Here is a 12,942-nt window from a genome sequence, read left to right on the forward strand (position 1 = left end):
TCTTTAAAATTCAGGGACTCTTTCCATTTCCTCAACTGTCCTAAAAATGAAGGTTTTGTCTCTTCGGTTTGTGGTAGTTGAAATACAAACATGGCCTGAATATTCTGTTTGGTTGGTATCTTATAAATTTCTTTTAATCTAGAGATTATAGATTCTGTTTTGTCCCCGTGCAATTTATTAGTTAGACTAACTTTTTTGTCCTGTAGAATTTTCTGCAGTGTGGATTAGGCAGATTGCAACCCTGTAGTTTTGCTTAATATATTCTCTCTGTGTTTCCTATACAATGGGAAGGAGGCTTAATCAGATACAGGTTCTGTTTTTCTGGCAAGGCTTTTGTAGGTTGTGGCATTATCGTTCATCAGGAGTGTATAATGTCTGCTTGTCTCTTTTTGTACTGACCATTGCCCATGTCCATCCATTCATGCACAGGGGGCTGTGATATTTTAAATCACTCTATTTTTTCCCTCTCTCCCACACATAGCTTGGGCCAGATGTAACCCATGAGCCACCAGCTGGAGAATCCAACTGATCTACTAAAGTTTAGGCAGGAACCCTGCCCACGTCTGGAATATTCTGTGATTCATTTTAAGTAAATTTACTCCTAGTGAGCCTATCCTAATACATGGAAATGATCTAGCCAAATCTACCATTTCCTTTTATATTATCACGTTCCTATATTTAGGACATGCAAAAGGGAACATTTGTTTTCATCAGGTTGGGTGAAGAGCATCCTAGTAAGTGTATTTGTTTGGATCAGATGTTGTGGTGTCCTCCCCTAAGACAAAGAAATCAAATATCCAGTCATCTGTCTCTTACCTTTTAGTAAAGGTGGCAGATAGCATTAGTGATTTTAACTTGCATGACCTCTATAAATTCTTTGTGATAGACCTTGAGGAGAAGGGACTTTGCAAGTCACACACCTAATTAGGTCCTGTTTTCCATAATGTCGTTATCTTTAGCTCTTGTTTATGTTCGCTGAGTAGAGTGAGGGGAGGTAGAGTGTGGGTGCTCAGAGAAGCATAATTGCAGGATGAGTAAGGACGGTAGGCAATAGAGGACAGCAGTTAGATTTACACGGCTGCATTCAGTTGAGGCAACTTTCTAGCCGTGTAGCTCTGGAAAGTTTACTTCCCCGCTGGATTCTGAGTTTTCTTCTGTCTTTAATGGGGCCTCACAAATTAAGGGCTTGATGTATTTGCCAGTTCTGAATAGCTTGAATCCTTGCATCTTTTTTAGGCCGCAAAAGTTTCTTTGTTGTCTTTTAGAACGAGTAGGTTTTCACGTTGGGATTTTTTTAATGCTGAATATTTTAAAAATGGAAAAATAGAAAGGAAGATGATAAAAATCAACATAGCCCTATTTTAGGATATTTGAAAGAAGTATAGTTTTATAATAGCACATTATGTGCTTTTTCTTCATAGCTTCTCTGGAGAAATCAGACCCATATGTTCGGTGTTGAGCCAGGCATTTTAATGTGCAGAGTACCCATCTTTAATCTCGGCGCCAGGTGCAAAAGTGAAATGTTCACATGGATAAGCTGTACCTGAACATTGTTTTTGTTGAGTTAGAGATGCACTTGGCAGTAACAAGCACACCGTCTGTATTTCTCCCAAATATCTGCAGTGTTATCAACAGTTTAAAGATGTTACCTATTCTACCCCATTGTGTTTACTTCTTCTCTAGTTTGTAGGCTTGTCCCTTTTCGGCCAACCCTTAACTCTCCTTTCAGTCTTCTTCCAGACAGAGTCAACTGGAGAGTGGTTCATGGTTTTAGAATGGATATTTGAAGACCACTTTGGGGATAAGGATGTTTTCTTATTCAGCATATTCTTTTCCAGTCAGTAGACCCAGCCTATCTTAATTGGGGCTGAGGGTTCTGACAATTAATGGAAGGAGAGAATGAGTTGAGGCACATTCCCTGCTGGGGTGATTATCCCCTGGAGATGCTGGCCATAGTTAGGTCAGGACATCCAGGAGATAAGAAGGAGTCATGGTGTGCAGCACCTCAATTTTGTTCCTCTCTGGAAAAAGGCCTGGGGCAAAGCACAGATAAAAACCCTGGTCATCTGTGATGGGCCACTGCCACTGACTGTTTGTCTGTTTGTTTTCAGGGTATATGCCATGTACAATTCCGTAAAGGGATCCTGCTCCGAGCCAGTTAGCTTCACCACCCACAGCTGCGCACCTGAATGTCCCTTCCCACCTAAGCTGGCACACAGGAGCAAAAGTTCACTAACCTTGCAATGGAAGGTGGGTAGCTCAAAGTGTCGGGAACAATGTGAAGAGTAGCCATTTGAAAAATTTTTATTTAGCATTACTCCAGTTTTGTGATGGTGTTAGATTTTCTACATAGTAACTGTGTGAAACAAATCTTTATGATATCAAAAGTCGGTATGTCTATAAAAATTGGGCAGAGCGGTAGTAGATGGAACTACAAAAAGAAGTTTGAGCTCTCAGGGCACCTGGGTGGCTCAGTCGGTTAGGCATCTGACTCTTGGTTTTGGCTCAGGTCATGATCTCGCAGTTTGTGAGTTTGAGCCCTGCATCATTGTCTACACTGACAGTACAGAGACTGCTTGGGATATTCTCTCTGTCTCTCTGTCTCTCTGTCTCTCTGTCTCTCTCTCTGCCCCCCCCCCTTGCGTTCTCTCTCTCAAAAAAAAAAAAAATACACTTAAAAAACATTTAGCTCTCTTTGCAGGGATAAATCTTTTAGAATCATAAGTAATGCCTTATAGGTGATATAAATACTTAGATAACTGAATTTCATCACTTTTTTAAGTTTATTTATTTTGAGAGAGAGCAAGAGTGGGGGAGGGGCAAAGAGAAAGGGAGAGAGAGAGAATCCCAAGCAGGCTCTGAGCCTGATGCAGGGCCTCGATCCCACGAACCGTGAGATCACGACCTGAGCCAGAATCCAGAGTCAGACGTTTAAATGACTGAGCCACCCAGGCGCCCCTGAATTTCATCGCTTTCTAATGGTTTACTTCATTTCAGGAAACAGTTGAGGACTTTAGTAAAAAGTTTTTATAAAGAAAGATTTAGAAAAAAGTAAGTTTTGGGCTCCATTGGCTTCTTTCAGTGGCAACTCTGAAATGTTTAATATTTAAAACTGCCTAGAATTTTTAGTGTTCTAAACTACATTAAGACTTAATTCGTTTTTACTAACGAGGCCTTAGATCTATTAGGATTACCAATTATTTTTTAAAGTCTAAGTTATATAGTAGTTTTCATAAAATACAGTTCACTGACTACAAATCGCTCCTGCCAAAGAGAGGTCCTAAAGGTGTATTGTTAGCTCATTAGTCACCGTTTGTGTTTGCAAGAAAACAGTAGATTCTGTTATCAATATCTATAGTAATTATTTCTCTATGTTTATATATTTTTTAAATGTTTGTTTTTTTTTGGGGGGGGGGGAATGGCAGAGAGAAAGGGGGACAGGATCCAAAGCAGGCTCTGTGCCGACAGTAGAGAGCCCAATGGGGAACTCGAACGCACAACCGTGAGATCATGACCTGAGCAAAAGTCGGATGCTTAACCAACTGAGCCACCCAGACACCCCTCTCTGTTTATATTTTAAAATGTGTTTAAGATGTGAATTTTTAGAGGTAGAGATAAAAATTTGTGGTGTTTGGGGAATACACTAATGTGTAAAAGAAATAAGATGGCTAGGGAGGTCTCTTATTGGTAAAGATATATTTTGTCCTTTGGTTCCTAGACCAGGAGGTTGAATTTAACCAGGGCATCCATAAAAGCCATTGAGAGTAGTGGTTAGCAGCAAAGCATGGGCTTCTGGAGACCCCTCTCGTGTGGGCTGCGTTCTCATAGGCACTGGCCAACATGGAGTATGTTACTTGGCAAAGGCAAAGCTTAGACTGGCTTAGAATCTGAACTATTTTATTTTCCTTCCTGGCTTCCAGGGATAATCCAGGTCAGTGATTCCCTACCTTTTCCGAGTTGTAACACTCAACTAACCGGTCGTCATTGTTTCAGTCCTTGGAGATACACATTTTAAAACATGTTCTCTATTTGCACGTATACGCACATAAGCATATCTTTTTTAAAGAAAAGAATTAAAATTCATTTTGTTTGCAAAATATAAGAAATCTTCTTAAGATTGCCAGAGGGACCCCGGGGTCTTATAAACCTAAAGTTGGGAATCACTGATACATACTCTGCTTAAAACCTGGATGAAATTCAGGTCTTTGGCAGACCAGCATCTTCAAGAAAAAGTTTACTTATTAGGATGAAAGCATTTCACATTTTCTTTCTCCTTTTATTTAATTTAATTATAGATCAGAAACATACATTTGTTCCACTAAGTCATGTACAAACTTGAAAGTTCTGGATTCAGTTCAGTGTTTGCTTAAATGTCCTTAGAACAGATCTCCTGATCACAGTGCTCTAGCTGAGGGGCACAAGGACAGGGGACAGTGCTGTCACTGCCCAGCTGCCCTTGAATCCAGGAAAACATCGAGAGAGTGCAAGATCTAACTTCTTCTTATTAGTCAGCAATAGGAGATTGGGCAATACAAAAACCAAAGTCGGTGTTCCCACCCTCAAGGAATTAAGAACTCGGTGGTGGGGCAGGAAGTGTATCATAGAAGAAACTACTGAAAGAACAGTTTCTCTAGCAAAATTTGTAAACATCATAAATGTAGTTCTTATCTTAGAAATGTGTTCTCATCTAAAACTTTGATTGTGTCCATTACTTAGAACTTCAGATGTATCCCTGTCTACCAAATTGAGCCCACAAAAGCCTGAAATTACGGTTCAGTAGGACATACAGCACTCCCCTGAAATCTGGCTTTGAGACTCCGATTATATGACTCAGAAGATGAAAGGAGAAGGAAGGAAGGAAAGGAGGGAGAAGAGTTTCTTTATGAATTTGACTAATATTTACTGAGCCCTTGATGTCGTTTTATTATTAGCCAAAATAAAACAACCGCTATTGTTTACTGAGTGCTTCCTCAGTACCTGGTATCGGGTAGGTGATTGATATATATATTCTCCCAATTACTTGTCGCATCCATTTATTCTTGGAACACAATATTAAACAATGATATTAAGGGCCTAACAAAAGACCACACATGACAGACAGCCAAGCCGGGTTTTAGTGTAACTCCAGTGACCTGGCTGCCCTTTACTAGGTAGGACAGTGCCGTTTGTGGGGCTCCAGCTCTTTCCTGGGGAAGGGGCCAGGCCCAGACGCATTTGTGCAATGAGGGAGTGGTCTCCTCTTCCTTCTCGTTGCCTGCTCCCTGCAGCACCCCCTTCTGGCAGGTCTAACCCTGCACAGCACTCGTCTCCAAAGTTTTCTGCCCCCCTTTCCATTGTCCAAGGCCTGTTTCTTAGTGAAATAGACCGCAGCATGCTTTTAAGAGGAAAGCAAATTATGAAACTTCTTTTTGCTAACATGTGAAGGGCTAATTGCTCTTGGTAATCTCTCAGGGGATCTCATCATTTTTCCTCATTTTTTTTTTTTAAGGGAAATCTCAGTGGCACAAAAGGCTCTCTAATCTTAAGCACTTAAAAAAAAAAAAAAAAAAGCAACTGTATGGAGGAAGTTACAAAACTATAGACTCTTGACCCTGAACCTAGCTGGGTCAGATTTACCCCCGCAAGACTCCAAGCAGCATCTAAGTTTCTCAGCTTCCTTTTTAATCTCTCCCTTCTTAACGTGCTTCTTGAAAGTTTTATCCCCAGAGGAAGTAGGGCACCAAGTAAGTGTAAAGGTAGAGGCAGTGGGGAAAGCGGGTTTGGCTCTTTGTGTGGGACATGATTTATTATTGGGGGTGGGGGGGGGGGGCTTTCTCTACAGTTGAATTGTATTAAAATTCATTTGTGGTAATGTTTCCCAAGGAAATGCAGGAGCCACTGGGGTGATCCCTCTTAGGGGAGAGCACAGGACTAGCATAGGTACTGTATTTGAATCAAGTGGGTAGCTCCTAAGTTTTGTCTGTGAACAGCTTTCTCTCATCTCATTTTACTATTTTTCTTCTTTTCAGGCACCAATTGACAATGGTTCAAAAATCACCAACTACCTTTTAGAATGGGATGAGGTAAGCATATTTTCATATCCATCCAACTAAAACGCCACTGCAGAAACAAAGTTGCTGAACAAATAACCATTTTATGCTTTTTTAAGATGCACTAAACACATGGGGGAGGAAAGAACGTAAATAGAGAAAAGTTTAAACCTATAGTATTGACTGTGGAAAAGCAGGACAGACTAAAGTCGCATAATGAATTGTATTAGATTGCATTAAATGTATGTACTTGCTTCATTTGCAAGAAATTCTACAGAAAGAAAAGACAGGGTCTTATCTATTATGGAGTCCCTAGTGCCCAGCCAGCCATCAATTAGTATTATAAATCGACTGCTCTGTTATCTTGAGTGCTCAGGGCCATTCTGCATAGATGGTTTTGATAAGGTAACCCACACTGTGGCTTAGGAAACGTAATTTGTTTCTGCTTTTTGAAGCCATGGATGAACATTGGTGTTGCACCATTGGGTGTTCTCTGTGGGACAGTTGGAGCCATGCCTGGAGGTCTCACTCTACCAATGGCACGTGTGATCATCCTGTGGACTAGAGCACCCTATAACAGGCTACCTTCTTGCTGTTTCTGTCACCAGAGGTCCTAGGGTGGTATCCATGGTGAAGTTTCCTTATTCTCAAGGCCGCTGGGTGCTGAATGGTGACCCTGTGCGTTTCTGGCCTTGCTAACACCACCCACAGAATCTCAGGCAGGAAATGCTGGATGCAGAAAGAAGCCTTTCGTTTCCAAAAAGGGACTGTACTTATTGTCCCTGTGGCTGTTAGTTCTATTCATTCATTCGTTCATTCACCCTTGCTCTATTCTATCTGTCAGTGATTGAGCAAACAGGCGAAGATTTAAGAATAGGAAATGTGGAATTGGGAGAGAAATGCAAGTTAATAGTCTTTGTGACTTAAATTCAGGGGGATTTTAAAGGTTCAGAATACAGGCTTAGGCAAAAAGTGACTTGTCGAGTGTGGAAAAAATATTCCCACCAAATGTAGAACGAAAGTGGACAAAACTCGCACGTGCAATTTTGATGTGAAAAAGGGAGCCCTTCGTCACTTTCTGCAGAAGTGTGTTTTCGCATCTGGGTTGCATCTGAACGCTGGGGCTCCATGTTACCAAAGACAACGATCTATTGTTCTGGGGATCCTTGTGAACAGTTCCTGTGTACGGATTGGTGAAATCTCAGACTTGACCAGGATATTTTACAGATTAGGTGGGTTTCATTTTAAAGTGGTTTGAAGGGAAAGCGAAACCACCCCCATGGCTCTTGTGGAAAGAGATTTTTATAGGCAGTTCAGAAGGCTGGAAAGGAGCCTGGCTGACCTGTGAGCACATGGCCACACCTTACCATCTCCCCCTCCTCCGTAAGGACGAGTGAGTGTTGACTGAGAGTGTTTTTAAGTGTCTGTTGGTGTGTTGCACTGATGTGCCTGATGCTTTTTCTCATATCTTGAGGTTTTACATCAAGATAGAATTTACCACTGAAGAGGAGGCAGGTTTTCATCTCAGATCTCCTCTCCGAGCTGTGCGTCTGTGTGTGGGTGTCCTATTTTTTTTTTTTTTTTTTTTTTTTTTTGCTGCTTTGGACCATGGCCTCATAAGTGAAGTAAGGTCAGAGAAGTCGAGTATTTGGATGGGAAACCTCCAAGGAAAACCCAGGTGCTGCAGGAAATGGTCATGGTGACTCAGTTGTTGGCCTTCTTCCCTTTGAATTTGGATGGAAAGTGTCCTGGCAGGATGCGTGGAGGAAATAAGCTACAGCGTCACATGAAATGGAGAAGCTTTGTCTAATGACCGTTTATAATCAATAGCACCCACTACAGGCTCGCAACCGCACAATGTTAAATTGTTCATTTTTTTGCCTTCTCCTGCCTCTCCCTGCTTGCTGTCTTTCCATCCTCTCCTTGCTCCCATCTTCATTCTTCAGGCTTTGTCCTTCCTCTTCATTTTCTCTCCACTTGCTAATTCCTGCTGGTGTTGACTCTCTTAAGCCTTATCGAAGATTCCAGGTGAGTGAACTCCCACCTACCATAGACCTTTTGCCAACATAGGAATGCTTTTGTCTTCCGTGGCTTACTATTCACCTTCTAGAAAGACTTCTGGACCCTAAACTCTCCTGTGAGCTCCCTGAAAGGAGAGGATAGTTGAAAGAACACCAAGATGAGGGGCTGTAAATTCTGTTCCAGGTTTTATACTGCTCCAGTCCTCAGTTTACCCATCAGCTCGTGTATACTTACGTCATTGACACTCTCTCAAAACTCCTTATTTAGGATTGTCCCTTCTGATAAGAGTGTATTTTAGGATCCTTTTCACTGTTGTTTGTTTATTAAATACTTGAGCATTCGTGGAACAGACCCTCAGTGTCTCAACACTCTGCACTGTCCTGTGAGGGATCTGTGACATAGGGAAGCTCTCTTACTCTGAGAGCTGAAAAAAGCTCATGTAATGCTATCCTCCTGTACTTTTTTAAACAGACATAAATAAAACAGACTTAACCACTTGCTTCTCAAATTTTTCCATCAAATAGCTTTTTTGCTTTATATGCTGGCTCTCTCCTTTTCAGTCCCTCCAAAAAAGATTTTAAAATGGTGTCATTGGGTTTCCTGACAGTGAGAATAGAAGCAATAGTAACCAATTCATTCCTGCCTATTGTGTCATTTCAGAAGTAATGTTTCTGACAGAAACTAATAGCTTGTATTTCTAAATTCGGGGCTAGGTTGGGGATCAGTAGCCCTCTTGAGGCACCTCACTTAGGTTGATTTCTGCACCACCCCCCCCACCCCCACCCCGCCATTCCCATACTACTCATGACTTCGTGAAGGAAGAAAATCAGATGCACAGAGAACGACATCTGACCTCCAGGAAGTGTGAGCACATGGGGCCCTGGGTATCCCTTTAAAACCTTCTGCTGCCATTCAAAACCTTCTGCTGGTAGTCTCTGGACTCAGGTACATCTAGTGCCAGGAACTATTTCCAGAATCTGCCCTAGTGGAGCATAATGCCCTGGGAAGAGCCAATAGTTAATCAATAGCTAACTGCTGCTGGTCTCTAAGGTCAGGTGTAGCCCTAATGGGTCACAGAAAACAGAAGCCTGTTACAGCTCAGGGGGAAGCTGATACTCTCTCTCCCCTGAATTCATTGTCTTTAATGTTGCATTACTGTTCCACAGAATTCACTTGGAAATTACTCACTAATTGTTCTGCCAGAGGTTAGCTGCCTACTTTTCTCTGTTAGTAATCATAACTAGATAGTCCTTGAGTTTTAAGTCAGGGTGGGAAGTAACTCTGACTGGGAGATGGTAATGAGCCACCAAAAATGGACCACACGGGTGTCACTGGCTTTTCAGCTGTGGCCATCAGTTTTGATCTTCCCCTGAGACAGAGCAGTTTTCATAATGTGGAAAGGTACGCACTTTGCTGGTCCCTTCCTCCTCCTGTGGTGACTCAGATGAGTTGTGGCGTTTACAGGCATGGGACCTGAGAGCCGACCTTGCATTTTTATAGACTTTTAGCCACTGTTTGCCTCCGGGAGATACCATTGGAAAGGAAGGAGGTCATTTTCAAAGTACTGTTCTACTTGACTGTAGGATGAGCCACCATTATATTTTAACCTCTTCCTGATCACACTGTGGCCCCCACCCCCACGTTTACCCCTACATTTGCATTTTAATTCACAAGTTATAGGCTTCCAGCTGGCAGAAAGCAGGCCCAAAGCCTTATGAGGGTTTCTATCTTTTGCTAGATTTGAGTTTTATACCCAGCCTGACTTCAAAGAAACAGCAAACTTACTGCTTTATGAATCCAGTTTTAGTTTAATCCAGAATTATGAGTAGGAGAACACAGCAAAACCATGCTTCGATGCTAGGTTTCTCAAGGTAAACGTTCTTTTCCACAATGGAGATTTGGGGATAGGAGTTCAGGAGGGAGGACCTACTGCTTAAAGCTCACTACCCCATCCACTGACCCTCCCTGCCCGCGAGCTAACCAACCCCTTTGTCCTGCCCACACCCCTCTTTTGGGCACCTCCAGAGCCACATTATCTGCCCTGTTGCTTCTCTGCCTGATGGCACTGAGGTATCCAGTAGGGGGTGGGAGTTTTTCTCTAGAAGCTAAAATGTAGGGATTAAGGACAGATCTCTCTAGGGTAGGGAGGGGCTTTTACTAAAAAGAATTAGTAACCTCCAGCTGACTTGCACATCAGTGCCTGCTCGGTCTGTTTTAAGGGATGGTGATCTGGCCTTTTTTCTTTTCTTTTCTTTTCTTTTCTTTTCTTTTCTTTTCTTTTCTTTTCTTTTCTTTCTTTTTTTAACAAGTAAAAGAACAAACTTCACAGTCAGATAGGAACTTTCTTTTCCATTTTAGAAAACGTTCAGTCCTGTAAAGGAAGTGTGTATGGAAACTTGTCAACAGAGTTTTACTCTTAGATAAGGTTTTCGGTTGTACCATATAGAAGCCCTACCTGGTGCTGTGTGGCCTGGAACCCTATTGCTGATATGTCTCAGTCACATGGCATCCACTGAGGGAGACTTGGATTCCGAGTGTCTGCTTTATCTCTTACCAGTCAAGCAAGTAACTGAGGCCCCAAGTCTTAGCTTCTCCACTCGAAATCAGTGTCCGTTATCCCACTGGGGTTCGGTGGGTTAACTTGGGCAACAGCAGATGCAGTGTAATGAGTATTTCATGTCCCCTAAGTGCATATTAGGATCTGGGGCAGGAAAAGTCAGCCGTTAGAAGGACTGTATGAGGGGATTATGACATTCTTCTGTGGAACTTTGAGGAGCCTTGAGGCTAGTGTCTCCAGTTTGAACAAAACAAACACGGATGTCAATGCTATATATAGATGTTAATTTGCCATTAGCTTGGCTTCCGGACATGACATGTAGAGAACATACAAAAGAACCAAAAAAATAGCTTTGTGGGAATGTGACTAGTCCAGTTCCCAAGATTCTTCCTCCCATGTGACTCAGCTAGCCCAGATAGGAATTTCACATGTGGCCGTCCTGGTGACTAATGAGCCAACACAGCTGCAAAACATAGGCGACTAAGAATGACATAAATGCCACAGAAATCAAGGAAGTATAATTTGACGTAGAAAGAGAAGAGGCCAGCAGCAGGTGGAGCCCACAAAGCCCCTGGGGACCCATTATCGAGCCTAACCACGCTCAGCAGTCCTGTTGCAGAAACCTCATGGAGCTGACAACAGGCCATAGATTGTCGCTTCGTAGACACCTAGGTTAGGAAGAGCCAACTTAGCTCATTTAGGGATTGAGCTGGCCCCTTAGCAGGTGCTTGGTAATTAGTTTACTAAAAACATTACTTCTTAGCTTAGGTGTCGCACAATTAGCACTGATAAATCTTTCAGAATGCTTCTTGGCACCAGTGAATTTGCCCATGGCTTCTCTGGTTGGACAGACAGCCGTTCACGGAAGGTACTGGAGCTTCAGCAAGCACAGTGACTTCCTGGGTCTCCCACAGTGCGGGAGAGAGCCCCCTGAGAATCCGGCCGACGCTTTCTCCAAGGTGCCGCACTGCTTTGGTTGCGTAGCATTGGTGCAGTGAGAAAACTGGTTTGCATCCCCAAGCCATCGCCCCTGCCTGACTGAAATATAAGGGAAGCTGCCACTTGCCAGGCCTGTGTGCTCTTTCAGTCATTCTCAGGGAACGCCCTCATGGAGATTGCAGAGTGGGGTCCCGGGATCATGTGGCACTCGCTCCATCCCAAACCATCTTTCACACAGGAGCCTTAAGCCCAGTCAGTGACCTGGCAGAGTAGTAGTGTTTTGCCACATCACAGACCTTCAGTGCCACACCCCCGGGTGGTTTCAGAGAGCCAGGGGGGCAGCATCCTCCCCTGTAGGCTCTGTTGGTGGGAAGTAGGCCAGGATAGATTTAGAACTGAGAGGGGCTCATGGGTACCAAAGGCAGAGCTAAGTTAAAAGGAGCCCTCACTTTTAGGGACCTCCGCCCCAGATATCTGCACACCTGAAGCAGATTCTGTCATTTGTCACGTGTGCAGGATGGGTTATTGTGTGTTTGGGGAGCAGACTTTGTGGGCACCTTCTGGCTGCCACTAAATGACAAATCCCTTTCTTGGTCCGTGGCACCTAATTTATCAACTCATGTTTTTCATGCTTGTTGGATGCCAGCTGGAAGATGACTGCCTTGTGCCTTGGCCAGGTGGATGGACTAAGTCCGTCCATGCCGTGGTTCACGCGTCAATACTATGGCAGCCTGTCCTACAGTCACCCCTCGCTACTTTCCTTTCCCTTCTCTGGGCCAGTGGCAACCTTCTGGTCTTATCAAAGCACTGGACATTCAGATGAGCCTCCATATTGGGAGGAATATATAGGAACGTTGTATTCCTTGGATTCAAATCACAGGACCTGCTGATTATCCTTGACTATTTCAGGGACCTAAGCCTCTCCCACTAATAGAAACATCTAGTGTGCCAAGGGCTAAGATGCATGCAGTATTTATTTAGTAACATGCAACACAAACAATCCCACCCCCCTTTTCTTACCCGTTAAAGTAACTCTGTGCCAGTGTGCTCAAAATGAAAGAGCCATCACTGAGGGGAGAGTGAGGTTTGGCACGAGGAACCTTTGAATCCACCCAGATGTGGAGCGTCTCTACCCCCTGTTAGGAGCCCCTCCTTATATATGGTTATGCTGAACGCATACACGCTCTTTTATTTCTCAAGCCAACATTTATCTTTGATGTTGCCTAGGGCCGGCCAGTGCTGGCAACGACTTCTAAATATAGACGTACTAGCAGACTAAATCTTTGAGGCTGGCAGTAGTTCAGTTGGCCAGCGCAACTTTATTTTTTATTTGATTTATCGTTGCCATTTTTGACAGGTTGGACTATGCTGTTACAGAGAGTGCCCAGCCCCAGA

At 43.2% G+C, this 12,942-nt stretch overlaps 1 protein-coding gene across 6 annotated transcripts in view; it reads left to right on the forward strand.

The window, feature by feature from the left end:
* FNDC3B (fibronectin type III domain containing 3B) overlaps nucleotides 1–12,942 on the forward strand; it is a 360,687-nt gene that overhangs the window by 274,203 nt on the left and 73,542 nt on the right. For all 6 annotated transcript variants that reach the window (XM_040480759.1, XM_040480762.1, XM_040480760.1 and 3 more), the window contains 2 exons: nucleotides 2,112–2,250; nucleotides 6,009–6,062. In XM_040480759.1, the coding sequence (XP_040336693.1) occupies nucleotides 2,112–2,250; nucleotides 6,009–6,062 (193 nt within the window). The remainder of the gene's footprint in view (nucleotides 1–2,111; nucleotides 2,251–6,008; nucleotides 6,063–12,942) is intronic.

The sequence above is a fragment of the Herpailurus yagouaroundi genome, unplaced genomic scaffold (assembly GCF_014898765.1).
Source record: "Herpailurus yagouaroundi ecotype Mexico unplaced genomic scaffold, PumYag 159, whole genome shotgun sequence".
In the NCBI taxonomy this organism is placed as follows: domain Eukaryota; kingdom Metazoa; phylum Chordata; class Mammalia; order Carnivora; family Felidae; genus Herpailurus; species Herpailurus yagouaroundi.